This window comes from Grammomys surdaster, unplaced genomic scaffold, assembly GCF_004785775.1.
Source record: "Grammomys surdaster isolate TR1022 unplaced genomic scaffold, NIH_TR_1.0 341, whole genome shotgun sequence".
NCBI lineage: Eukaryota > Metazoa > Chordata > Mammalia > Rodentia > Muridae > Grammomys > Grammomys surdaster.
In genome coordinates, this window is record NW_021604760.1 from 1,804,476 (window position 1) to 1,832,427 (window position 27,952).

The following is a 27,952-nucleotide window of genomic DNA, read 5'->3' on the forward strand; positions in this document are numbered from 1 at the left end:
TATAAGATTCTTTATTTCAATATGTCACCTTTCAGTCTGAAATTTTAGTTTTAATAAAATATAATCAGCCTAGCCAAGTAAAGTTCCATAATAAAAATTTTACTCCAGTAGATTTTTACTGCTAGGAATGTCTAGAAGTGGTGGCTAACGCTTGGATTCTCAGTTACCTTATCATTGATAACCTGAGATGAAAGGACAGTTTTGTTTGAATTATCGTCACCACCATTTCTGATCAGGAAATTATTAGTATTGAGAGTAACTACCTTTACTTGAGAATGTTTCTTGGTCATTTTTTCTTATGATCCTAGGTGATGGTTTTGGTGCTGGTGACGGGACCCTTTCAGGGGACCCTTGGACGTGGCTTCCAAACTGTTGACGTCTCAGTTTACTGTCGGCCTCCAGTCTTTCTAGTGTAGTCTTGAGACATTGCTCACTGGTTGTCATGTATAATTTACAAAACTAAAGGAAAGAGAAAAAAGTCAGCTGGTGGAGAGAATGTTCAGTCCTATATTTGGGAGTCGAGGGAGGCAAATACATATTCGTAGGCAAGGAGGCTCGTTGCTGAAACGCATTTCTTACTTTACTTGGTGCTCATGTTATTTTCCTGAACCAGACTGCCCAGCCCCAAGTGACCTAGTGAAACGTAGCCATCAATCAGTGAGGTCATACTCAGTGAAAACAAATGGTACACCAGGAGAGGTGATTTATTTATTTATTTAATTTTTTTACAGGACACAGAGACTTGCATTTGTTCTAAATAATTTTCATGAGTGCTCCACCATAGAAAAGGTTCATTTCTGAAGGGAGTCTCTATGCTTGTTTGTGTACCTGTATGTGCATGTATGTGTACTTTAACTTGGTTGTACAGGCAGAGTAACCTTCATTCAAAATGCTGGGACCAAGAACATTTTAGATGGCTTCTGATTTTGGAGCATTTGCAGACATATAGTAGGATATCTTGAGGATTCTGACTCTAGTTAGAAAATCACGTGTCTCATGTGCTGCTTATACAAATAGCCCAGAGGGAGTTTTGTCCACTATTTTTAGGAGGCTTCACATGTGCTCGCACATGGTATTCGGCTTTAGATTTTGTTTGCATGTTGAGATTCGGGATGCTGCCCTACATTATGTTTATATCATCAGATCGTAACTGTGGAACCCAAAAGGATAAGCTGAAAGTATGATGGGTGTACAGCACACCACTGTGCCCTTGCCAACGTTAAAAAGATACTCATTCAGGGGCTGGAGTTGATCTTCACGGTACAGTGTTTAGCATGTGTGTGGCCTGGGGTTGAGTATAACAATAACAAGCCACTTGTCAGATGATGTCTAATTGTTTTACAATGTATGCATAGGTCAAAAGCATCTTTGCATACACTATAAATATATATCATTTTCTCAGTTATACTGTAGCAGCATTCAGGAAAATTAAAAGTAACTCCCTACAGAGCATGCAAGTTTATATCAATAGGGACTTATCTACCTTAACGTAGTCAAACTTTCCATTAGCATTTACACCAGCCAAATTCAATACAGCATTTACTTCTTCCTGAGTCATCTTCTCGCCTCTCTAAAAATAAAATAAGAGTTATTTTAAAACAAGTAAGTAATGCTTTGTTATTCACAATGATTGAATTATTCAATAATTCACATATTCCCAAAAAGGTTTTTTTCATTTATGATAGTTTCATTATGTAGACCTGATTGACCTGGAATTTCCTATAAAGACCAGTCTGGCCTAGAACTCACAGAGATCTGCCTGCCTCTGTCTCTCAAGTGTTGGGATTAAAAACATGGGTTACAGTGCCCAGTTGTAAATACATTTTAATCTCTTCTACAAATAAGTTTGAATATCTGGTTTCATTGTAAGTCAGAATGAGAATTATATTAAGCAATAATGAGATTATATTAAATAAAATTTCACAAAATTTAGTCACAATATGCTTAATTTCCATTTTAAAATTTATATTACAGAGTCTGTAATAATGGATACTGAAGTAATGTAATAATATCTTCTAAATGTATTCAAGAAACAAAATAAGATGGGCTTGGTGTTGCACACCATTAATCCTAGCACAAAAAGGCAGAGGCAGGGGAATCTCTGAGTTCAAGGCCAGCCTAGCCTACAACGCCAGTTCCAGGACAGCCAGGGCTACACAGAGTAACGTATCTTACAAAACAAACTTTTGTAAAGGAGACTGAAACATAGGCTCAACATTGTACTTTCTCTTTTATCTACAAAGCACTTTTAATGGAGGATCCCAAATGCTTTATAAATACTGTCTGCCACTTATTGCACCTGTTGAGAGAATGCTTACTTTAATGTGGATTTGGGTAGCCAACACTTGACTCCAGTTGCTTTACAAATAAGCATAGTATAAAAGTCTCCCAGGTCTTACCTTTGTTAGATACTTATGAAGGTCAGAGTGTAGAATAGCGCCATCATCATTCACATCTAACGTTTTAAATGATTTTAGCAATGCTGCTTTTGAAGTAGGTTTTTCCTTGCTTAAAATTATACAAAAATCATCAAAATTTAGTTTGGCAGTTTGAGGAGTCCAATACTTATTAATGGTCTTTTGGGATGGATTTCTTCCTGCATGCTGAAGAGCTGTACAATATTTAAAAAAAAAAGTATATGTTACTATAACTCAATTTAAACTTTCTATCAACTACCCCAACTTCCAAAAATTATTTAAATCAAGACTTCCTAAAACTACTATCAGACGAGGAATTCCATAAAATTATTAATTATCTAAACAGCATTATCTCAAGAACTTTCATCTTCCTGTTGATCTGCAGGAAACTTGCCCAACAGAGTAGGCTATCACTCAGGAAATAATCACATCAGGTTGTGAGGGTCTCCCAGTTTCCACTCACACCAAGTCAATAAATAATAAATAACATGGCAATGACAAACATGACAAAGCACATCAGTAACAAGAGGCAATCCTGGGACCAAGTCTCTGGAGCCACGCCCTTCCAGGTTGAACTCGTCGTAGCCTAGCAACACAACACGGTGGGCCACTGCAGCTCTTCCTGCATGGTGTCTACCAGAGACTTGATATAGTAGTGGAAGAACGGAATTGTTTTTGTTCTGTTTTCAACCTACATAACTGTCATTATCTGGTTTACTTAAGGCCATTATTTTTTGAGGCAGGTTCTCACACTGTAGCCCAGGCCAGCCTGGGACTCATTTTGTAGATCTGGTTCCACCTTGAGCTTGATGTGACCCTCTTGCCTGTACCTCTAAAGTGACAGACTTGCTGGGACCAGCCCCTCACCCAGCACCTTCATCTAGTTATCTAAGAACTTTTAGAGAACACACAGTACACTGATTTGTCTTGAGAACATGGGGTAACTCCCAAAAGCATAAATGACTACTTTTTCAGGATGGACAAATATTTCACTGAAGGGAAAAACTCATTTGTTTAAGAGTTTTGATGTCAACAAGATGTAGTATCTAAAATGTTCACCAAAGCTAGGTAGTAGGAGCTCCAAAACATCAAACATGTTCCAAATGTCAAATATATGCACAAAAGTATCCATTTGTAGGGCTAGTGAGAAGGCTCGGCAACTGAAGGGACTTGTTACCAGGACTGACAGCCTTAGTTCTCCCTCTAGGATCCACCTTGAGGGAAAGAACCAACTCCCACAAGTTGTTCTCTGACCTTTATAAGCTTTGGCATGTGCATGTTTGCACAAAGAGGCACCACACAGGCAAGTGTGAACATATGTACACATGTGAGTGTGTGCATGCTTGCAGATGCATACACACACACACACACACACACACACACACTCTTAACTAAACATAATAATTTTAGGAAGCGTCCATTTGTAATTATGACTCTGTTAGAAAGTTAAGGAAAGCTGCTAAACCTTGAAAAGAGTATCAAAGAGAAATGACCATCATATCGTTTTCATTTTGAACTGAATCTTTGTATCTGTAAAAGAGCTACAATCTCAGAAAGGATCTGTGTATTTACATATGTCACACAACATTAAACATAATTATAGACACCTTGTTCAGTTGAATACAAGTGATGTAATGATTTGTGAATGAACTTCTACATATTACTTTTATAACTTTCTATAATGAACTAATGAGTTTCTGAACCACCAGAAGATAAAAATTATTAAATTTGTAAAGCTATATCTGTTTTGAATTGTGCTACCAACTTTTATTATAAAACATTTCTGACTATTTTGGGTAGAAATACATAATATATATGAATCATAAATCAGCACTAAAATGATTATCTGAATTTTCTACAATTTAATCTAGTACAGTTTAGTAAATACAAGACAATTCAGAGACATATGCATGAAGCAATAGAAACTAGATCAACATAATAAATACGAATATTTGAATCAATTATTGGGCACTCATTGTACACAATAATATAGGGGTGGCTTTGTTTTTTTAGAGAAACAAACTTTTTTGGGTCTAAAGTTCTGTGATGTAACTGCAAATTCTATATTTTTAAAAAATATTACATCTTACATATTTATTATTGCAGTTATTCTGTCTTTATTACTACTACTGCTACTACTACTACCACTACTATTATTATTTGTAACGTGACACGTGCACGCCACAGCAGAAATATGGAGTTCAGATGACAACTCGTAACTGGTTCTATCCTTCTTCCGTGTGGGTTCTTGGGACTGACCTCAAGTCCTCAAGCTTTGTGGCAAACACCTCTACCTATTGAGCCATTTCTCTGGCCCATGTAAAGTCTGCATGTTAAGTGTTATATTGCTACTTGTAGTGATGACTTCTGTTTGAAACACTAATAGACTTTCCCCTCCTCCAGTCTGTGTCAAGGCACTGTACTTAGATGACTGAAACAGACACTGGAAGGGAAACAAGAATCACAGTCAACAGATTTAATTTTTTAATAGCATTTATTGTGTGTGTGTGGGGTGCACATGCATGTATGTAATTTGTTTTCTCCCTCCACCCCCGTGGGTTCCAGGAATGCAACTCCAGTTGTCAAGTTTGACAGTGCATACCCTTAGCCACTGAGTTATGTCATGGTCCTGCGAACAGCAGTTTTCATTGTAGTACCTACCATCTACTGTCTACTTATAAAACCTTTATAGAAATGGATAGTATTGAACTTTTTTTTCCTCACATTTTTGATACAGACAAAAGTCTTTATTATGCTGTCATAGGAATAAAGAGTAAGTATTTGCCTAGTATGTAAACAAAAAAATCTATAATTCATCTGCCAACAGAATTAGAGAAATGGCGCATGCATTTAGGACTCCATTCCCAGTCAACTTCACCACCTAGAATGGGAAATAAACAAGAACCTAAATGAAGCTGTAATTTGCAGGCTAAAAATCTACCAAGAAGGAAATTATTTTGGTCAAGACTTAGAAAAACCATCTTACAACTCTCAGAAACAGAATCTCAGCAAACACCACTTGCTGCTATCTTCAGTAACAAACGAAATTTTTGTCCCATGTCATCCTTCTTCACTTGTGTCGTTCCCCTTCCCCAGGTCATCATCTCACACCCTCCTGCTTAGAACAACCACTCCTACCATAGCCCAGGCTGGCCTCAAAGTTAAGATATTCCTCCTGCTTCAGCTTCCTGAGGGCTGGGATGATAAGCTGTGTCTTCATGCCTAAATACTATAATTACCACCGAAGAATCTATGGATGCATTTTTTTTTTCTGAAATGCTGAGAATTGGACTCAGGGCCTGTGCAAATGCTCCTATCACTAAGCTATATCACCAGCTTTTTAAAAGCTATTAATTTAAAAATAATTGTCTCAAAATAAAGTTAATTATGCCAAAATATGTACTTAGAAGTAGATAGCTCTACATCTGCAAAGTTTAGATGTTTAAAGACTGACATCTATATACTGATCTTTTTCTGTAATGTATTGTGCTATTGTGTCTGACTCTGAATGGAAATGTCAGACCATATATGTTGTGTGCTAAGGGCAGAAGTAGACAGGAAAAAGAGGAGTAAAAAAGACACGTCCTAATGCACACTATTCCTTTGTAAACACTATTTTTAGCCCAACAGTGCGACAAAGAACATTCCAGCTTAAACCAAAACCACATGTAGAACTAGAGATGCTAAAACTGCATTTTCTACCCAGGACCAGCAGTATCTTATTAACACATATTAATTGATTAACAATTCAAGTACTACACTAAAGCAAGGTGTGGTAAAAGTTTTCAACTTAACAAATTCACCATCTATTTTCAAAAGAAAAAAAGCTCGGGTATTTTGGCAACAGCAGTAAATTGGAGTTTTAATTAACTGGATTTCTGCCTATACTATTTAATATATGCCAATTAAATATAAATATTTAAAATTCAAGATGAAAGTTTGCTAATTTTAAAATTATACAAGTCAAAGTAAAATTATGCAGATTTTTGAAATTGCTTATACCATGTACATTTGTTCTTGAACTATTTAATAAATGTCTTTTATTTAGCTAGCAAATATATTTTAATCTTGTCAATTTTAATCATTCCTCCCAAGGAATTTTCTCAGAAAGATCATATGAATAAAAACCTAAGACACTTCTGCAGAAACATAGCAAAATTTTAGTTTAAGGAAATTACTTCTAAAACTGGCAAAGAATTCTGTTTTCTCTGCTCATGTTAGCCTTGATAAAACTGACAGGAGTCATCTGCATTCTCCGCTATCATCATTTACCGCTTGCTGCTGACTTGAACTAGAGTTACAGACAGTTGTGAGCTGCCATGTTGTCCAAGGGATATGCATATTCATACAGGCAAAATATTCATACATAAAACAAAAGAAATAAATCTTTTAAAAATAGTTTTTAAAACTTCATACTAGTATGACAAATGACAGAAGTGTTTTTATTTTATTATTATAAATATAACACACCACACCAACAAATGAAAAGCAGCAACAAGCCACAGGTCTGCCTGCATTCTCAGGGGTCTGCTGGCACCAGGAACAGCTAGGTGGGACCCTACCTCCAAGCCTTTGTCTGCTAGGTCCCCTCTGGACACAACCAAAAGCAGTGAACTCCACCTACCTGGTCCTCTGCTCTCCATTTTCTAGCCCACAGCTCTGTAGGCATTCTCTGAGGCCTGCTGGTACCAATGACAATGAGGTGAGACCCCTCACCCCTCAATGCCTTACCTGCCAGGTCCCTCTGGGGCATGCCCAGCAACAGTGTGCTGCACCTTGTCCCCTGTGCTGTTTTCCAGCCCACAATTCTGCCTGCATTCCCAGAAGTCTGCCAGCACCAGCAACAACCAGATGGCTAAAGGCCAGCATAAAAACACAATCAACAAGAACCAGGGCAATATGGCACCACCAGAGCCCAGCTGTCATATTACAGCAAGCCCTGGATATTGTAACACAACTGAAACACAAGAAAAATGACCTTAAATCCAATCTTACGACAATGATAGAGGCCTTTAAAGAGAAAACTAATAAATCCCTTAAAGAAATACAGGAAAATACAACCAAACAGGTTGTAAAAATGCATTTTCCTTTTTGTGTATTTTAATGAATAAAATTGTTCAAGACCTGAAAACAAAAAATAGAAGCAATACAGAAAACACAAACTGAGGGAATCTTGGAGATGGAAAACCTAGGTAAGAAAACAGAAAATACAGATTCAAGCATCACTAATAGAATTTAAGAGATGGAAGAGAGAATCTCAGGCATAGAAGATACGATAGAAGAAATTGATAGATTGGCCAAAGAAAATGTTATATCTAAACAGTTTCTGACACAAAACATCCAGGATATCTGGGACACTTTTAAAAAGACCAAACCTTAGAATAGTAGGAATAGAATAGGAGATTTCCAGTTTGAAGGCTCAGAAAATATTTTCAACAAAATCATAGAAGAAAATTTCCCTAACCTAAAAAAAGGAGATGTCTATAAATATACAAAAAGCTTACAGAACACCAAATAGATTGGACCAAGAAAGAAAATCCTCCTGCTACATAATAATCAAAACACTAAATATACAGAACAAAGAATATTAAAAGCCAAAAGAGAAAAAGGCCAAGTAACATATAAAGTTAGATCTATCACAACTACTCCTTACTTCTCAACAGAGACTCTAAAAACCAAAAGGGCCTGGCAGATCAGATGTCTTGCAGTCTCTAAGAGACCATAGATGACATGACAGCCCAGACTACTATACTCAACAAAACTGTCAATCACTATAGATGAAGAAAACAAAATATTTAAATTTAAACAATATCTATCCACAAATCCTGCCATACAGAAGGTATTAGAAGGAAACCTCCAACTGAAGGAGGTTAACTACAACCAAGAAAACAGGGAATAATTTCATACCAGCAAATCCAAAAGAAGGGAAACACACACACACACACACACACACACACACACACACACTACCACCACCAACATCAAGATAACAAGAATTAGCAATCATTGGTCTTTAATATCTCTCAATATCAATAGACTCAATTTCTCAATAAAAAGTCACAGACTATCAGAATGGATGCACAAACAGTATCCATCATTATGCTGTATAAACACAAACACACACACACACACACACACACACACACACGCATGCGCGCACACACACACACACACACACACACACACACACACGCGCGCGCGCGCGCGCGTGCCTCAACATCAAAGACAGACATCACCTTACAGTAAAAGGCTAGAAAAACATTTCCAAGAAAAACAGACCCAAGAAGCAAGATGAAATAGCCATTCACGTATCTAATAAAATAGACTTCCAACCAAAATTAATCAAAAGAGTTGGAGAAGGACACTTCATATTAATCAAGGGAAAACCCACCAAGATGATGTCTTGATTCTAAATATCTATGCTGCAAATGCAAGGGCACTCACATTCATAAAAGAAACATAACTAAAGCTGAAATCACACACTGAACCACACACATTAATAGTAGGAGACTTCAACACTGCACTTTCACCAATGGACAGGTCATTCAGACAGAAGCTAAACAGGGAAATAATAGAACTAACAGATGCTATGACTTAAATGGACCTAACAGATATCGATAGAACATTTTACCTAAACACCAAAAAATATATCTTCTTCTCAGCACCTTCTCCAAAATTGACCATATACTTGCTCACAAAAGATGCCCCATCATACCATGGGGGTGGGGGGACATATGTTTCACTATGTTCATAGGAGCCTTATTTGTGATAGCTACAAACTGGAAACAACCCAGATGTCCCACAACAGAAGAATGGATACAGAAAATGTGGTTCATTTACACAATGGAATACTACTCAGCTATTAAGAATGAGAACATCCTGAGTTTTGCAGGTAAATGGATAGAACTAGAAAATATCAGCCTGAGTGAGGTAACTCAGACCCAAAAGGGCATGCAATGGTATGTTCTTACTAATAAGTGGATATTACCCAAAAAAAGTACAGAATACCTAGGATACAATCCACAGAAGTCAAGATTGTTAACTGAAGGGCCCAAGTGAGGACACCTCACTCCCATTTGGGAGGGAAAAGAAAGTAATCACAGGAAGGGAGAGGGAGGGAGGGACCTTGGTGGGAAAGGAGACAGGGAGGGGAAGAGGGGAACATGATCAAGTATTGGGTTGAGGGGAACAGGACTGATGCCCTGAGGGCCAGCAGAAAGAATGGAAACAGGCAACCTTGAGAAGTAGGAGGTGGGGGGACCCTCTAGAATGTACCAGAGGTGAGAGATTCTCATGACTCAAAGGAGGGACCTTAGATGAAATACCCTAGAGTGAGGAGAGAAAACTTGTAGAGCCAACCTCCAGTAGAAAGACAGGGCATCAATCAGAGGGATGGGGTTGCCATCCCAGTCAAAAACTCTGACCCAGAATTGTTTCTGTCTGAAAGAACTGCAGGGACAAAAATGGAGAAGAGTCTGAGGAAAAGGAGGTCCAACAACAGGTCCAAATTGGGAACCAGCTCAAGGGGAGGCCTCAAGGTCTGACACTATTACTGAGGCTATGGAGTGCTCACAAAAAGGGACCTATCATGACTGCCCTCTAAAAGACCCAACAAGCAACTGAAAGAGTCAGATGCAGATATTTACACCTAACCAATGGACAGAAGCTGGTGACCCCTGTGGTTGAATTAGGGAAAAGCTGGAAGAAGCTGAGGAGGAGGGCAACCCTATAAGAACATCAGCAGACTCAAATAACCTGAACCCCCAAGATCTCTGACACTGGGCCACCAACCAGGCATCATACACTAGCTGATATAAGGCACTCAACACATATACAGCAGAGGATACAATCAGAGATGTCCTCAAGATACTGGAGGCCCCAGGAAGTGGGGATGGGGACATCCTCATGGAGATGAGCAGGGGAGGTATGGGATGTGGAACAGTCAGAGGGTGGACTGGGAAGGGGATAAAGTCTGGACTGTAAAAAAAAAGATTAAACAAAAAAACAAAAACTAAAATAAAGGAGAAAAAATGTCTTGGAAAGATCAGGGGATACAAGGCATATATCTAAACACAATAAAGGCAATACACAGCAAACCAATAGCCAACATCAAATTAACTGGAGAGCAACGAAACAATTCCACTAAAGTCGGGGACAAGACATGGCTGTCCACTTTCTCCATTTCTATTCAATATAGTACTTGAATTTTTAGCTAGAGCAATAAGACAACAAAAAGAGATCAAGGGGAATACAAGTTGGAGAGAAAGAAGTCAAAGTATCACTATTCATAGATGATACGACAGTATACATAAGTGATCCCCAAAGTTCTACCGGTGAACTCCTACAATCGATAAGCACCTTCAGCAAAGTGACTGGATACAAAATTAACTCAAAAAGAAAAAAAAAGTAGCCTTCCTTTATACAAATGATAAACAGGCTGAGAAAGAAATTAAGGAAGCAATATCACTCACAACAGCCATGAATAATATAAAATATTTTGGTGTAACTCTAACCAAGCAAGTGAAAGACCTGTAGGACAAGAGCTTCACATCTTTGAAGAAAGAAATTGAAGATCTCAGAAGATAGAAAGATCTCCCATGAGCCTTCCTTTATGACAATATTACACCCCAAACTGACAAATGGTTGGTAACTTGAACATTTACAAGGGACTAGGATGGCTGTGAGTTAGCCCAATGACGGGATTATTGTAGGTCCGCTTCCCAGGGGCCCACCCAATGCAGCCGAAAAGGAGTGCGTGGTGCTGGGAGTGGGTGCAGCCTACATGGCCTAAGACAGGGCTCTCACCTTCCTTTCACCCACATCGGAGTCCCTTGACATTGCCCATCGTCGACAGCCTAAAGCTTTCGACCATCGATGTGACTCGTCTCACATCAGTGTTTTGGGGTTGTGAACTTGTCTAAGACCCCCCATAATTAGACATCCAAATTCAAAATTCACATAGTTGGGATTGATCATAAGACGCCTTCTCTAACTAAACAGAGAAGGGGGAGATGCCAGAAGCCAGGACCCTCACCCTTACCCTCACCCCCTACCTTTCCCCACCTGCACAATGTCCTCTGAAGCTTGGCAACTGCAAGATCCTGCTTAGCAACTGCAGATAGACTCAAAGCAGTGTACCATATCATCTTAAGAATAGCAGGGAGACCATAACTCAAGCAGTGTACCATATCTTCTGAAGAACAGCAGGTAGATCATAATTCAAGGCAGTGTACCGTATAGACTATGACATGTTTCAAGGCACAGGCCAAGAAGATTCTGTACTTTTCCACCACCTGGCCCCTTTTACCCCCTCCCCTTGTAAAACATGCTATAAAAAAGCATTTCATGTTCAAAAAAAATTAAATAAAAAAAAAAGTTAGCAAAAAAAAAAAAAAAGAAAGATCTCCCATGCTCATGGATCAGGGTTAGCATAGTAAAACTAGCTATCCTACCAAAAACAATCTACATATTCAACCCAATTCTCACCAAAATTCCAACACAATTCTTTTTTTTCTTTAAGATTTATTTATTTATTTATTTATTTATTTATCTTATGTATGTGAGTACACTGTCACTGTCTTCAGACACTCCAGAACAGGGCATCAGAACCCATTGCAGATGGTTGTAAGCCAACATGTGGGTGCTGGGAATTGAACTCAGGACCTCTGGAAGAGTAGTCAGGTTCTTAACCACTGAGTCAACTCTCCAGCTCCCAACACAATTCTTTACAGACCTTGAAAGAACAGTTCTCAAGTTCATATGGAAAAACAAAAACTCCAGGACAGCTAAAACAATCCTGTACAATAAAGAACGTAGTATCACCATCCCTGATTTCAAGCTGTACTACAGAGGAATAGTAATAAATACTGCATGGTATTGGTACACAAACAGACAAGTTAATCAGTTGAATCAAATTGAAGAACCAGAAGCAAATCCACACACCTAAGGACTCTTGATTTTTGACAAAGAAACCAAAACTATACAATGGAAAAAAGAAAACATCTTCAACAAATGGTGCTGGTCTAACTGAATGTCTGCATGTAAAAGAATGTAAGTAGATCCGTATCCATCATCATGCACAAAACTCAGGTCCAGGTGGATCAAAGACTTCAACATAAAACTGGATACACTAATCCTGTTAGAAGAGGAGTGGGGAATAGTCTTGAACACAGTGGCACAGAAAATTTCCTGAATAAAATACCAACAGCTCAGATATTAAGATCAACAATTAATATATGGGACCTCATGAAACTGAAAAGCTTCTGTAAGGCAAAGAAGGACAAAAAAAGCAGCCTATAGATGGGAAAAGGTTTTCACCAACTCCACATCTAACAAAGGGCTGACATTCAAAATATATAAAGAACTCAAGAAAGTAGGCAGCAATGAACCAAATAACACAATTAAAAAAAAAATGGGGTAGAGCTATAAACAGAGTTCTCAACAGAGCAATCTTTAATGACCATGAAATATTTAAAAGAAATGTTCAAAGTCCTTAGTCATCAGGGAAACACAAATCAAAACAACTCTGAGATTCCATCTTACACCCACCAGAAAGGCTAAGATCAAAACCTCAAGAGACAGCACATGCTGGCAAGGATGTGGAGCAAGGGAACACTCCTCCATTGCTGGTGGGAGTGCAAGCTTGTACAACCACTTTGGAAATCAATTTGGCAGTTTCTCTGAAAACTGGAAAGAGATCTACCTCAAGACCTAGCTATCCCATTCCTGAGCATATACCCAAAAGAAGATCCACCATACCACAAGGACACCTGCATAATTATGTTTATAGCAGCTTTATTCATAATAGTCAGAAACTGGAAACAACCTAGATGTCCCTCAACTGAAAAATAGATAAAGAGAATGTGGCACATTTACACAATGGGGTATTATTCAGCCATTAAAAACAATGACATCATGAAATTTGCAGGCTAATGGAATTAGAAAAGATCATTCTGAGTGAGGTAACTCAGACCCAGAAAGACAAACATAGTATGTACTCACTTATAAGTGATTAAAGTACAGGATAACTATGCTACAAACCACTGACCCAAAGAAGCTAAATAACGAGGAGAGCCCAAGGGTACAAGCTTGGGTCTCACTGAGAAGGGGAAATAGATTAGACAGTGGTGGTGGATGAAAGGAGGGGACTGGATGGGGGAGGTAATTGAGATGGAAACAGAAAGAATGAGGTGGAGGGAAGACAGAAGGAGAGAGTACTAGGAGAGACTACTGTACTGGAGGAGGCATCTCTGGGATGAGCTAGAAACCTAGGACAATGAAAATTCCCAGGAATCTGTGAGGGCAACCCTAGCTAAGACTCCTAGCAATGGGGATATATGGAGCTGGAATTGATCATCTCCTGTAGCCAGGCAAGAATTCCAATGAAAGATGAGACACCCACCCAGCTACAAAACCTTAAACCCACAATTTGTGCTGCCTACAGGATATGCAGGGGTAGGTAATGAAGTGACTGGCCCAGCTTGAGACTCATGCCATGAGAGGGGGCCCATGCCTGACACCATTGATGATATTCTGCCATACTTGCAGACAGGAGCCTAGCATTAACATCATCAGAGGGGCTTCACCCAGCAACTGTTGGAAGGTGATACAGAGACCTACAGCCAAACACTGAGTAGAGCTTAGAGAATCCTATGGAAGAGAGGGTTGAAGGATTGAGGGAGACAGAGGGATCAAGGACAAGAAAACCTACAGAGTCAGCTAACCTGGGCCAAAGAGGCTCATGGAGACTGAACCACCAACCAGAGATCAGGAATAGGACGGACCTATGCCCTCTGCACATATGAAGCAGATGTGCAGCTGGGTCTTGACGTGGGACTCCTACAGTGGAAGCGGGGGCTGTATCTGACTCTACTGTCTGCCTTTGGATCCCTTTCCCCTAACTGGGCTGCCTTGTCTAGCCTCAGTGGAAGAGGATGTACCTAGTCTTGCTGTGGCTTGATATGCCAGGGCTGGTTGATGTCCATGGGAGGCCTCCCCTTTTCTGGGGAGAAAGGGAGGAAAGGGTGGGTGGAGGGGAGAGGAGAAGTGAGAGGGAAAAACTGGGGAGGAGAGGAGGGAGGAGAATTTAAATTTAAAATTTAAAAGTAATAAAAAATAAATTTAAATTAATTTAAATTTAAATAAATGTAAAAAATTTAACGTAATAAAACAAGGGAAACAATTCAATTTAAAAAACATCAACAATACCAACTCTTAAGTAACTGATGAAAGCTTTAAATACACAACCCTCTCAATAGATAGATAATGTGTGTGTAGATAGATAAATAGATAAATAGACAGATGAGAGGGAGAGATCTATAAAATTTGGAAGTGCCTAGAATATGTAACTACACAAACAGCTATTGTTTCTTAAAGTTCTTCTGCTTGTTTCACTGTGAAGCTGGAATGATTTGTTGATGTAATTTTAATTCAAACTTTTCATTCTATTAACTTCAAAAAATAAGGGAAAATGTTCAACTTCAAAAAATTTACCTAGGTAAAGTTGATCTTTAGAAATAATGTTTTCCAAGCTGCTTTTGAAGACAGTTAAGTAGGCGGCTCTACAATTCATATAAAATATCTCCTGTTCAGTCAGTGGGATTGTCTTTGTTCGAGGACTCCCTGAAAGCACTGACTTCTGAGTACCCACAGCTGCATTACTTCCAGGATCGCTGGCCATTCTGTTAGAGAGAAAATGATGAAAAATGTTTACTTTAGTCAATGTAAATCACCTAAAATGCAAATGTGCCCCCATGGGGTGGCATACTAGGGTATTAAAGTTTTCATGTGTAGAATAAAAATGATAAATATTCTTAATACCTCTATGAACTTATCAGTATATGTTAAGTAGAATAAGTCCTTAACAACTGATTTCTAATTATATACATACACTTACGTATATAATTTCTCAAATATTCAATGATATCTCAAAGAACAATGATGTAGCATAATACAGAAGAATCAGAACAAAGACAATGCATACATGCACCAACTCAAAATACGACTTCAGGGGAGACTTCACAGGGTAGTTAAGATTACGTCAGTTCACACTTGTTAAATATATAGAATACTTTAGGACGCATAGATGCTAAAGAAAACATACATGGAGTGAAACTCCCCAACAGTGAGATTTTTTTTTTTTTGTGCAAATCAACTGCAGTTGGACCCACCCTCCGTTGCAGGATAACTACCATCTCATTCTCATTTCTACGATACAGTTCATGTCAAATCACTGAATATTTGACGTTTCATTGATTACATTGGGCTTTATAGAGTTCCTTTACTAGTAATAATATTTAGGGTCTATACAGCATGTCTGCTCATAAGACATAATGTATAATCAAACATCTTATTTCATCCTTTACTACACTGACCAGACACTTTTTGTCCATTTTACAGATGATGAAATTGAGGAACAGAGTTGTCACCCAGTCAGCAGTAAGTTGTGAAATTTCAGTAGTTTCTTCTTTTAATGTGGATGAAGGTTTATTGAACAAAGGCTACTATGCAGTGTAAAATTGTTCTGGTGGTCTAATGGCTTCCAACATTACCTTATCCTGCGTTGACTTCTAAAAATACATTCCAATCTAATAAATTGAATAGTTCAAGTTGAACAACAAGATGACACAGGTAGGGTCCCCTTCAGGACTCATTGGATTCTTACTCAGGAGGCCTAAATCGCTGGCACCTTCTTGAATTATGGAGGTCTTTTACACTTGGGAAAGAAAGATAATAATCGCTTATCATGGATGAAGTACCCTATTTATAATACACAGACCGCCTGCCTGACACTTTCATATTACACCAGATTTAGAAGGACCCCATAGGGATGTGGTGTCACAGTCTGGTTACTGCAAATTGGTATCACCATAATTAAACATCGGTTTTAAACACATATTCATGCACACCATCTCACAAACGTGAAAGAAAACTATTCCAATAAGGAAGAACAAGCATTCAGTTTACAGCAAGCAATTTAAAAACCTTTTTAAAGGATCTTCTTCAAATTCTCTTTCTATATAGGGTTATTCTCACATGAAAATCCCAGGGCAGAAATGTTCCAGAATTCTATTCTTCCCCTTTCTGTGAAGAGAGCCTAAACTGAAGCTTAAATAAATGTATAATTGTACCCCTAGGGCTCGGAAACCACCTTTTATTTAAAATTCTAGCCCAAGTCTGAGACAGGGGCCTGGAGAGTATATTGTAGCAAACGGCTCCATAAATAACCAGGCACACAATAAGCAGGAAAAATAAACTGTTAAAAGCGCCTAAGGCGTCTAAAGGGCCGAGTGAAAACAGAGAGCCATCCAGTCACCATCGCTGCTCTATGTAACAGTCACAACTAATCCCAGACAAATTCTCTCCGTTTTTTTGTATTCCTCTGGCCACAGTGCTGCATTCCCTTTTGTGTTTCGGGGCACGCACTGACTGGCTCTAAGGACACAGAAGTAAACGTAGCAGATTGGGGAGGCGGCCGCACAGTGAGGAGCAGAGTGAGCGATAGAGCAAGAGAGAGGGCTGGTTGCTACCTAATTTCAGCTCACAAACCAAGAAGAGCAGCCAATTTTCTTTAGTAGTTCCGAGAACCTCTTAGCACAACCGGACAGACCGCCGCCTTTTTTAGATTACCATAGCAACTGCGCCTCTCCGACACCGGAAGTAAGAGGCAGAGCACTTTCCAAACGCTCCGACCAGAGATCTGTGAACTATTGACCGAGAGAGAACAGTCATGGCATTGTAGCTTATCTATTGCGAGACTGGTATGTCCAGAATAATGAGAGTGGGGGGTCGTGTGCTGCACGCGGCTGGGACTAAATGGGTTCTGGCCTTAGACTGCCTGCGCCCCCATTTCCTTGCACACGTTCGGACTCTTTCTCGCGCGGAGACTGTTTCCGGCGAGCTGCGTTCGGAGTGACACCTCATCCAGTGCTTACTACGCGGGCTTTTTAGCTTCCGCGTTTGCGGTTTCTCAATTGGCTCTATCCAGCAATTGGCTCTATGCAGCAACGGAGTCCCGAAATGCCGTAGGTATTCCTTCCCTAGATGTTGCTGTTTTATGGGCCCTCTATAAGCAAAAAGAATATGCAGGAAGAGTATGGTTACCCCCATGGTTACCTTGTCTTTTCTATTTCTATAAACTTGTCTCTGTTGACAGCGTCGGGATGCTCGGTATTCCCAGCCCACCTCTACTCTTCGAACACTTCTTTGACTCTCAAAACCTCCCATCATTGTGTAAGCTGTAGGCTAAATTTGAGTAATGTCTAACTTGAAATAACTTAGGGTTAACAGAGTGAGAATGCAACAGTATATTAAGTAAATATGTCTCTGTAATTTCTAGAACTTGTTAAGTATTTGTGTAGTGCATTGAAACTCGGGAGAGATTTCATGAATGAATGGATTTCAGTGCCTGGATTTCTTAAGATTCTCACTTAGCAACTCAGTAATAAGTGATTTGCTTTTCTTACTTATAAAAATAAACTTGGAAACATAAAAAGTAAGTTTGTATTGGATCATCTTTAAAATTACAGCCCAACCCCAATAATGTGATTACCGAAAATGACCGTAGTAGAGATGGGTATTGTGCGAGACGATCTTGTATTCTCCTACCCTTCGGCTACCCTATATAGGATAAATAAAGCACAGTGAGCGGTTATAGAAAAAGTTTTTTTTAAAGGTCTTTAAATAATTTGAGGGAGAAGGAAGGGCGCAATACTTATTTGGCTACCTCCCTGTGCCAGGCTGCTTTAGGTACTTCCTGCTAGGGTAACATTTTCCTGTTTGAGTAAAAAGCAGAATAAAACTTTAGCAGGGATACTTGCGTTAGATGTGAGCTGACATCTAAAAGGAGGACCTTCAGAAATAACAATCTACGTTTATTGACCCTTACCATTCTAAAAAGATTTGTCTTTTACTACATTAGAAAAAATGTCTTATTATCACATTGCTGGCAAAGATGATGGAACAAAAAATATGCAGGAAAAGAATGAAAATGAATTTGGTGTGTGAACCGTATTCCTGATCTATTTACAGAAGGAACCAAAATCTATTAAAGGTGGATCTTTTTTGGTAACTGGCAACTTTAATACATCACCAGATGTTGTTATATTAGAAGAGTTTTCATGTATCTGGCAATAAGTACATTGACATTTCATATATATAGCAGTTTTGTTGGTTGGTCCATTTTTTTCTAAAAAGTCAAAACAAACAAACAAACAAAAAACCAGGGACTTGCATGGCCCAGGCTGATCTTAAACTCACTTTGTAGCTGAAGAAAACAACAAACTTCCAATTCTCCCTTCCACCTCCCCCAGTGCGGGGAGTGCATACCACCTACTGTTTATGCAGTGCTGGGAATCCAGCCTAAAGCTCTGTATATAATAAGTGAACACTGTACCTGATGAACTATATCCTAAACCCAGTTTTGCTGCTAATGTGTTTTAGCAAAGAGATTAAAGGCCATCTTAATAGTTTAATGTAAGAAGCATAGTCATATTGTAGTACACTGGTTCTCAACCTGTGGGTTATGACCCCTTTGGAGTTCAAACAGCCCTTACACAGGGGTCACCTAAGACCATCGGAAAACAGATATTTACATTATGATTTATAGCAGTAGCAAAATTACAGTTATGAGGTAACAATGGAAATAATTTTATTAAGAAGGTTGAGAACCACTGCTTGAGTAGAAGAGTTCCATCTTTGTTAGTGAGATGCTTTGTTTTTAAATGTGATAAACTATTAAGTCAAAGTACTAATACAAATAGTCATCTTGGGAAGTTCTTATGAAAGATAGTTAAAAAAATTTTTTTTATAATGTGGATGAGTGTTTTGCCTGCATGTATGTATATGCACCACTTACATGCCTGGTGTCCAGGGAGTCCAGAAGAGGGTATCATATCCTCCAGAACTGGAGTTAGAGATGATTGTAAGCCACCATACAGTTTCTGGGAACTAAACCCCAGTCTTCTGTAAGGGCAGCAAGTGCTCTTAACTTCTGAGCCATCTCTCCAGTCCCAGAAACTGGAATGATTTTCAGTGATGTTGAAATGATGAAGTGTTGGTATGCATTTGCAAGGCTATGTGTATAATGCAGTTGTGGAAAGGTGTGGTCTGTACCCACTCATAATTTTCTTTAAATTTGACTGGAAAATACATTTTGTTGTTGTTCTTCTTCTTCTTTTTCTTAATAGAAGCAACTGGGGAAATAAGTGTGGCCTGAATGAATGTAAAATAAGTGGGGAGATACAGTGGCTAGCATTTTAAAAACAGTAACAGGAACCAATTTGTAGAAGACTGCATACAGCCTTTAAGGCTTAAGGGCAAGCAAAATAAACAGTTGTTTGGGCTTAGATATGTATGTGCTAAGATTATAGCAAAAGATTATGTCCAAAAGCAGGGACATGGCATAAAATTCATTTTAATGCTTGCTACATGGGGGAAGGTGGGCTGAAGAAGGAGCCATCAGGTGTGTCCAGTCATGTTGGTGATGCTATTTCTTAAATAGTGTCATGAATTCTTTGATTGCTCCCTTTTTAAATTTGAACTTCATGCCGGGGCAGTGGTAGCGCACGCCTTTAATCCCAGCACTTGGGGGGAGGCAGAGGCAGGAGGATTTCTGAGTTTGAGGCCAGTCTGGTCTACAGAGTGAGTTCCAGGACAGCCAGGGCTACACAGAGAAACCTTGTCTTGAAAAACCAAAAAAAAAAAAAAATTGAACTTCATTTGTTTTTTCATAGTAGGAATCACCTACTTTCATAGTAGGAATGAACTTAAGTTGTTTTTTGTTTTGTTTGTTTTTTAGATTTAGAGATTATCTATCTTGTGTTCTCAGTAAGTACAGTTTCTCTATGAACTGCTAGAGCCTTTGGCCCTTTCTTGAAAAGAGAAGCTGGTGAATCAACTAATTGCTGCTCCTAATTTTTTCAGTCTCCCCAAGCAAATATACTCTTGTTTTTCTGTGTATGTTCTAAAGCCAGAGGCAACATGAGTAATGTAGGTTGCAACCTGGCAACCTTGGCTCTTAGACTTTAAGTGGAAAAATCACTTGTACTTAAACACCAGGGTTTGAATCCTCATAAATAGAATAGTTGATCAAAAATATTAAGTGACTGATAAAGTTGCTGTTTAAAAAAAAAAAAAAGATTATCCTAAAACGGATATGGTGGTACCTGTAACCACAGTGCTTCGTAGCTAGAGGCAGGAGGATCAGATCAGGAGTTTAAGGCTAAAATCAGGCTCACAATTAAAGGAGGAGGGGGAAAGGGGAGAACAACTGCTTTAGACTATATGAAGAAATTTTTACACAACATTTTTGTTTACATATTACTAAGGCCAAGTGAAAAAGCTTTTACTATTGATTACATTCCCATTGAGTCTTTCCCATCCCCCACATCTTCATTCATGAGTCTTCTAGTACCATTTACCTAGCCTTTCAAATTAATGCAAATTAATTCTGTTTCAAAAATAAAAAGTTAACATAGCATTAGTGTTGAAGTTTCTAACTGTGGTGCTGTTCTTAGAGTGAGTTAATTCTGCTGATGCTCTTACAAAGTCTGAGAGTTTTCTGAAAAAAAATTTAATGTACTATTTCTTTTTTTCAATTTACTATTTCTTAAATTAAAAGAAAAATGACTGTCTAGTGTAACCCAACCTCACTATGTAGCTGAGGCTGGCCATAAACTCTAATCCTACTGCCTCCATCTCCCAGGTGCTAGTATTACAGGCATGCATTTAATCAGACTGGTGTAATGCCAAATGCAAGTACTTTTTTAAAAAAAGATTTCTTTATTTTATGTATATGAATACACTGTTGCTGTCATCAGTCATACCAGAAGAGGGCATCAGATCCCATTGCAGATGGTTGTGAGCCACCATGTGGTTGCTGGGAATTGAACTCAGGACCTCTGGAAGAGCAGTCAGTGCTCTTAACCACTGAGCCTTCTCTTCAGTCCTGAAATGCAATTATTTTTATTGTGTGAACTGATTATAAAAACACAGGGGAGTAAAATAATGTAACAGACCAAGTAATAGTTAACCATTTAATAAACATTGGTTGACCAGAGGAAATACTCAGTTATATAACTAATTTCTTTTACTTAAAGATATTTTACATTTTTAAGGTTGGTAAATTGTTAGTACTTGCTGTAAACATTGAAAAAGTATGGATTTTAAGTACATTTTTATTGATTATAAAAGTCAGCAAGTTATATAACATATAATTTAGTACATTATATAATATATAACATAGTATGTGGCCTTTTTTATAATGATGTGTGGCATTCTCCTAATACATAAATTAAAATCCTTGAATGTCCCTAACATTCCAAAACTAATGCATAAATCATATTTTTGTCTCAGGGACTCCCAGCCATGTGCTGCCTGGCCTCAGCAAAAGCTCTTTGGAACTGCAGAGAATCCATATTCCCTTTACTCTACTATCCTTCATGCCTCTAAAGCCAGTACCACACTGGATGACATTGCCAAGGTTGTCTCTACTCTGGTTGGACAGCTCCCCACCCCCAGCTGACCTAATTTGTAGCAGCTTTGTTGTTGTTGTTGTTGTTGTTGTTTTCTGAGAACAGAAACCCCCTAGGTTGTCTTTCAGGGTGAGTTTTTGTCCTGAGGTCCCCCTTCCCTTTGTCCTAGTACAGAGCAGCAGGACTTGCCTTAATGGGACTAATATCCTAACCATTTGCAGCACAACACATTATGTTCTCTGGCTTTCTTCTTTCTCCTTTCTTCTCCTCCTCCTCCTTCTTTCCTTCTTCTTCTTCCTCTTCCTGCGCCTTCTCCTTCTTTTCTTCCTCTTCTTCCCCTTCCTCCTCCTGCTCCTCTTCCTCCTCTTCCTCCTCTTTCTCCTCCTCCTCCTCCTTCTCTTCCTCTTCTTTAAACTGTACACATTATATTTCTTTCTGCCCCGTTTGCTCTGTTTTTAGATTTGTGTAAGAATCACTAATAGCAACCATATCATACATTCAATATTATGCTGTCTTGAAATTTCTTCCACCAAAAAAATTGTTCCTTTTTAATTTAGTCTCCAGCAGATTCTCAGGCCAGTGACAGAAGACAGCCAGAATCTTTTCCAAAATGTCAAAAGAATGGCCTATAGCATAGTTGCTAATGTTTGCCTTGGAAACCTCTTGAGCTGGGCCTTTACCATCTGCATTACTCTAGGTTGTGCTGCCTTCCAGACTTCTACTAGAACAGCCTGCTAAACTCTGCTTACAGAATTCAAGCATTTTTTTTCTAGTCCAAAATTCCAAAGTCTTCCACATTCCTCCAAATAATAATTGCCATGGTCATGTTCTTCAAAGCAGCAGCCTACTCTTAGTACCAGCTTCTCTAATAGTTACTTTTCTATTGCTGTGATAAAACATTGTGACTAAGCATGTTAAAGAAGAAAGGATTTATTTTAGTTTATGTTTCTAGAGTCATTTGAGTCACTGTGGGGAGACATGTCAGCAAGCAGCAGGCATGATGGTAGGAGCAGGAAGTTGATAGCTCACATCTTGAACCATACTCATGAAGCAGAGAACAAAGTATAAGTGCTACAAGGATAAAATTCAATACAGACTATTGCAGTTACATCAAAAACTTGTTAAGATTGTACTATGTTTATGTAAGACAACATTTTGTATTTGGGTAAAACACAAGGCGACATGTGTGGTAACAAGTGCCCATAATCCCACAATCTGGGAGATAGAGCCAGGGAATCTGCTATTCAAGGTCATCCTCAGCTAGCTACTGAATCTGAGGCCAGCCTATACTACATGAAACCATAATGAGAAAGAGAGAAAGGCAGTGGGAGGGTGAGAACACAGAACTGATGGGACAGAAACCCAGTATAGTGAATGGATTTACATCTGTGTACATTTAAAGAATGACTGATTATAAGCAAATGGGAAAAAACTCAGACAAGTGGTAGATTTAGATAAAATCTGAATAATTCTTAGTCCTTTTTGGGGGGTTGGGTTGGTTTTGTTTGAGACAGGATGTTAGACAGTAGCTCAGGCTAACTCTGAACTTACTTTCAATTATCCTGCCTCAACCTCCGAGAATTCACAAATGCTGAGAATTATAGGCATGTGCCTCTACTCTGGTCCTTGGAAATTTAAAAAAAAAATTTTTTTAAATAAAGTTATATCAGAATTTACTGATTTGTTTTTATTAAATTAATGAATCAATCAAATAATGAGTTGGACACAATTAAAGAAGGAATTAAAAACTGGAAAATAAATATGAAAAAACTACATAAAGAACAATAACATGAAAAATGAGTTCAGTGTATTGGAAGATATATTAAGAGAATAAAAATTAATTCACTTCATGGTTAGAAAGGTAGCCTGGAGGAGAGGCAATATTTGAGGGGTTTGTAGCTTTTCTAGAATCAATGAAACATACATCAGCACAGAAGTCTGCCTTAGACATAACTATTAATATGACATCTTTGAAGACAGGTATTTAAAGTGCCCTGAATAAACTTGACCAAACTGTCTATTGAGAGGTCAATGGGGATGTCACTTCATTATTTAAATGCTGGCCAAGCATGCATGAGACCTTTGATTCAGTTCCTACTACTGCCCTCAAATACATAATACACATATGTGTTTACATATAACTTATATTTATGTGTGTTATAATATACAGCTCTGCATTATATATCATGACATATATATATTTTAAAGACTTATCTAGGAGTTTCAAACCAAACTAGTTCCTCATATGCAAAAATGGACCCTATAGGAAATCGAAATAATTATTTAATTCATTTTAATGAAAATTACAGTTGATTGAACAATAACATAAGTAACAACAGTATGCCAACTTCTTGAGAATTGAAATACGTACTATCTAGTGGTTTGAGTTTTCACAGAAAGTTCAATAAACATCTTAAAAACTTACTGCTTATTAAATAACAGACAAAACCTAGTGATTTGAAAATCTACAAAAGAAGGCATACACGTTCCTTTGACATAAAGTGCTTAGTGAGAATGTCATGCACAAATGCTGTTGAGAGGAAAAGGATACTTACTGAAAACTGGACCGTATGGGAACCTCATGGAGATGACTGTTGGGGGTCTTAGAAGTGGAACAGACATGAATAGCATTTGGGTGTTTCGTTCTTCCTGTTTATGTGTGTATGTGTGTTGTGAGATATAATTCAAAAAGAAACGTGCACACACACCACCTCACCTACCTGCCATTTAACAGATAGGTATAAGCCCCTTCAACTGGGAGGACTCCTTTAAAGGACTTTTTAATGTCAGATAAATGTACACATTTTTTATGTGTTTTATATTGAGAATATCATTTAGGAGTGAAATGTCTTAGCTGGATTTCTCTATTATTAAATCCTAGAACATGTCACTTCTGACTAAGCTCTGTGGTTAATATTCCCAAATATATCCATTAGCATCTGTAAAAAAATGTTTCTTTGGCTCATTATTAATCATTTAATACAGAAGGTTTTGATATAAAAACACATTACCTATTGGCCAACATTATTGGTTGTGTCACACAGTATCTGAGAGAAGAATGCCTTTAGTTGCTTTCCCATTGAGCCCATACTTTATGTGATGGGTGGAATTCCCACTCATCCATGCTGTAATAGAGATTTTGTGTGCAGTTACAGGAAGTCATTTACACAAACAAACAGACTTGAATGAGGATAGTACAGAACAGATATAGAAGATTCCTCTCCCTTTTCTCATTCTTATATGCAAAATAGAAAGTAATCATTTTGTATACCTCAAATTATATTTAATTTGTCACATGGGTTATGAATCTAGCTATTGTCTTTGTCAAAGGATTCCTAAGCATCTCAGGAGCTCACTCACAAGCTCACTCACTACTTCTCTTGTGAAGTAGGTGGCTGGCAGCATTATCATGTCCATTATACTGAGGAGTAATGGAAGCACTGAAATGCTAAGTGATAGTTTTATCTTCCCCTCTGAAATCTTACCACTGTACAGGCCAGTATTACCAAGATTATGACGCTTAGTGTGATTATGTGATTTGCTCAACCTTAGGGAAGAATTTGGCATAACATCAAAGATCCCCCCTGCCCAGTCTTACCTGCTTTCCTAAGTTTATTCTTCACCACCCCCAACTACCATCCTTGACTCTACCATTCAAAATCATGTTTAATTTTTAAAAGTTCTATTAAAAAGAACCTCATCATATAGTTTTGTGAGCTTCTATGGTATCTTTCCTTCTTGGTTAAGAATCAATGATAAATTCCCCCTTAGAACCATTGTTTTAGTATTATAACTCATGTTAGTAGCATTGTATAGTAAAACTTAACCAATCATTTTGTTGTGATGAAGCAGAGAATCCTTTTTAAGGATACTGTCATGTGGTAAGCTAAATAAAATGGTGGACTATTCCTAAAGAATGTTATATAATTTTACCTGTTAAAAGCTTTGCACAGCAAATATATTTGTCTTTATAAAATTGTAACCACATTTAATACTGGGAACAACTGTGATTTTGATCCCAGTTTTGTTAGCAGAACAAAACAAGCTCAGGAAGAAAAGACATCTATTTTGGCTCTCAGTTGTAAACATATCAGACCACCATGGCACTGAGGCATAGTGGAGCAGTTACTCACATCATAGTGGCCAGGAAGCAAAGAGAAAACACCTAAGTACTGAGCTTTCCTTCATCCTTTTCATCCCATCTGGGGCCCCTCTCTATGAAGTGGTACCTCCATGTTCAAGATGGGTTCTAAGAATGCCTCCATTGAAACCCGGGGGTGTGTTATACTGATCTCTTAGGCCCTTCTCGATCTCATCAGGCTGGCAGCTAAAACTAACCATCACACAGTGAATCTAAACCTAGTACAACTAAGAGTGGAATATAATGTTGAAATTATGGGAGTAGGTGGAAATTTGAGAAAATGGAAAATAAGAAGTTACCTTCAATTTTAAGATTACCCTTAAGTGGGAGTACATCCACACTGTTGTATAACCATCACCACTTGCTTAGTTAGGGTTTTACTGCTTTGAACAGACACCATTGCCAAGGCAATCTTATAAAGGAAAACATTTAATTGGGACTAGCTTATAGGTTCAGAGGTTTAGTCCATTATCATTAAGATAGAAAAGCTAGCAGCATCCAGGCAGGCATGGTGCTGGAGGAGCTGAGGGTTCTATATCTAGTTCCAGAGGCAAACAGGAGAAGACTGGCTGACAGACAGCTAGGAGGAGGGTCCCAAAGCCAACCCCCACAATGACACACTTTCTCCAACAAGGCCATACCTCCTAATAGTGCCACTCCCTGGGCCAAGCATATTCACACCACCACAACTACCATCCATCCTAGACTTACTTCAACTACTCTAACTAAACAATGATTTCCCATTACTTCCTGGCTTTAGCCCATTGAAGTCATCATTTTATTCTGAATTTGTCTACTGTCATATGAATAAAATCTTCACAGTTTATCCTTTTGTAAGTGGCTTGTTTTACTTAGGGCAATGCCTTTATCTATATTGTAACGTGTCAAATTTCTTTTTTGTTTTTATTTTTTATTATTTTTTAATAAAAATATAATTACTCCACTTCCCCAAAACCTTTCCTATGGCCCCTTTCACTCCCTTTCAAATTGATGATCTTTTTTTTCCTTGATTATTATTGGTACACACATGTACATATAAATAAAACCTGCTGGGTCTGTCTAGTGTGGTTTACTACAGACCATTAATGACCACTGAGAGGGAGAACTAACTTCTCCCAGGGTTGAGTACCCTAATTGGCTAACTAATGCAAAGTAGTCAGGCCTGAAATAAAATTGTATTTTTAAAGCTGACTAATATCCACATATGTACCACATTCTGTGTATTACCGCATCTGCCACCAGCCACTTGGGCTGCTTCTGCTGTTTAGCCATTTTAAGACTGCTGCCATGAGCATTGTTTATGCATGCCTGTTCATATGCTGGCTTTCAGTTCATGTTGTAGATGGATCCTTAAACATGATAATTCTGTCTTTACTTCTTTGAGGACCCATGATGTTTAAGTCGTGCCCTGCTGGTCTACATTCTCATCAGCAGTCTGCCCAGTTTCTTGTTTCCCTGCATCTTTGCCATATTACTTGTTTGGTCTCTTGTTTGGTTTCCTCTAATACCCTCTTAATAGTAGTACTCAGTAGCCTGCAGAACTTCGTGGGGTTGATGTGGATCGACTATTGACCATCTTTTGGAGTGCTTGCTGCTCATTTTCATATCTTTGGAGAAATGTGTATTCAAATCCTTTGCCCATTTTTAACCCCCCTTGCCTTCTTTTGCTATCCTGGGCTGTCCTGAAACTTGCTATGTAGACCATCTAGGCCTTAAACTCTGGATCCTCCTGCCTCGGCCTCCTGAATGATGCAGTTATAGGCATATATCACCCTATTTGCTTGCATGGGTTTTTTGTTGTTTAGTATTTACTTAACCAAGAGAGTAGCCTTAAGAGCCAGTTACAGCTTTAGAACTTCTAGAAAGTTCCTTGTGTCTAGTCAGGTTTTACCTGTTCTTCCTAATTTGTCTCATCTATTTCT

The 27,952-nt window shown here is 38.4% G+C and overlaps 2 protein-coding genes across 7 annotated transcripts in view; one reads left to right on the top strand and one right to left on the bottom strand.

Annotated features, from left to right (window-relative positions):
• The window catches only part of Efcab7 (EF-hand calcium binding domain 7), a 46,552-nt gene extending 29,392 nt beyond the window's left edge, over nucleotides 1–17,160 (bottom strand). The window contains exons 1-5 of one of the 3 annotated variants that reach the window (XM_028778760.1): nucleotides 16,946–17,037; nucleotides 14,910–15,097; nucleotides 2,400–2,611; nucleotides 1,484–1,570; nucleotides 264–459 (exon numbers count right to left, since the gene is read on the bottom strand). In XM_028778760.1, coding sequence (XP_028634593.1) covers nucleotides 264–459; nucleotides 1,484–1,570; nucleotides 2,400–2,611; nucleotides 14,910–15,096 — 682 coding nt within the window. In that variant the 5' untranslated portion in view covers nucleotide 15,097; nucleotides 16,946–17,037. The other 2 variants (XM_028778762.1, XM_028778761.1) reach the window with 2 other exon arrangements.
• Nucleotides 17,093–27,952, top strand: part of Itgb3bp (integrin subunit beta 3 binding protein) — a 49,297-nt gene continuing 38,437 nt past the window's right edge. For 3 of the 4 annotated variants that reach the window (XM_028778764.1, XM_028778763.1, XM_028778765.1), the window contains exon 1: nucleotides 17,333–17,440. In XM_028778764.1, the coding sequence (XP_028634597.1) occupies nucleotides 17,415–17,440 (26 nt within the window). In that variant the 5' untranslated portion in view covers nucleotides 17,333–17,414. Of the gene's footprint in view, nucleotides 17,441–27,952 lie in introns of all 4 variants that reach the window. The other variant, XM_028778766.1, reaches the window with a different exon arrangement.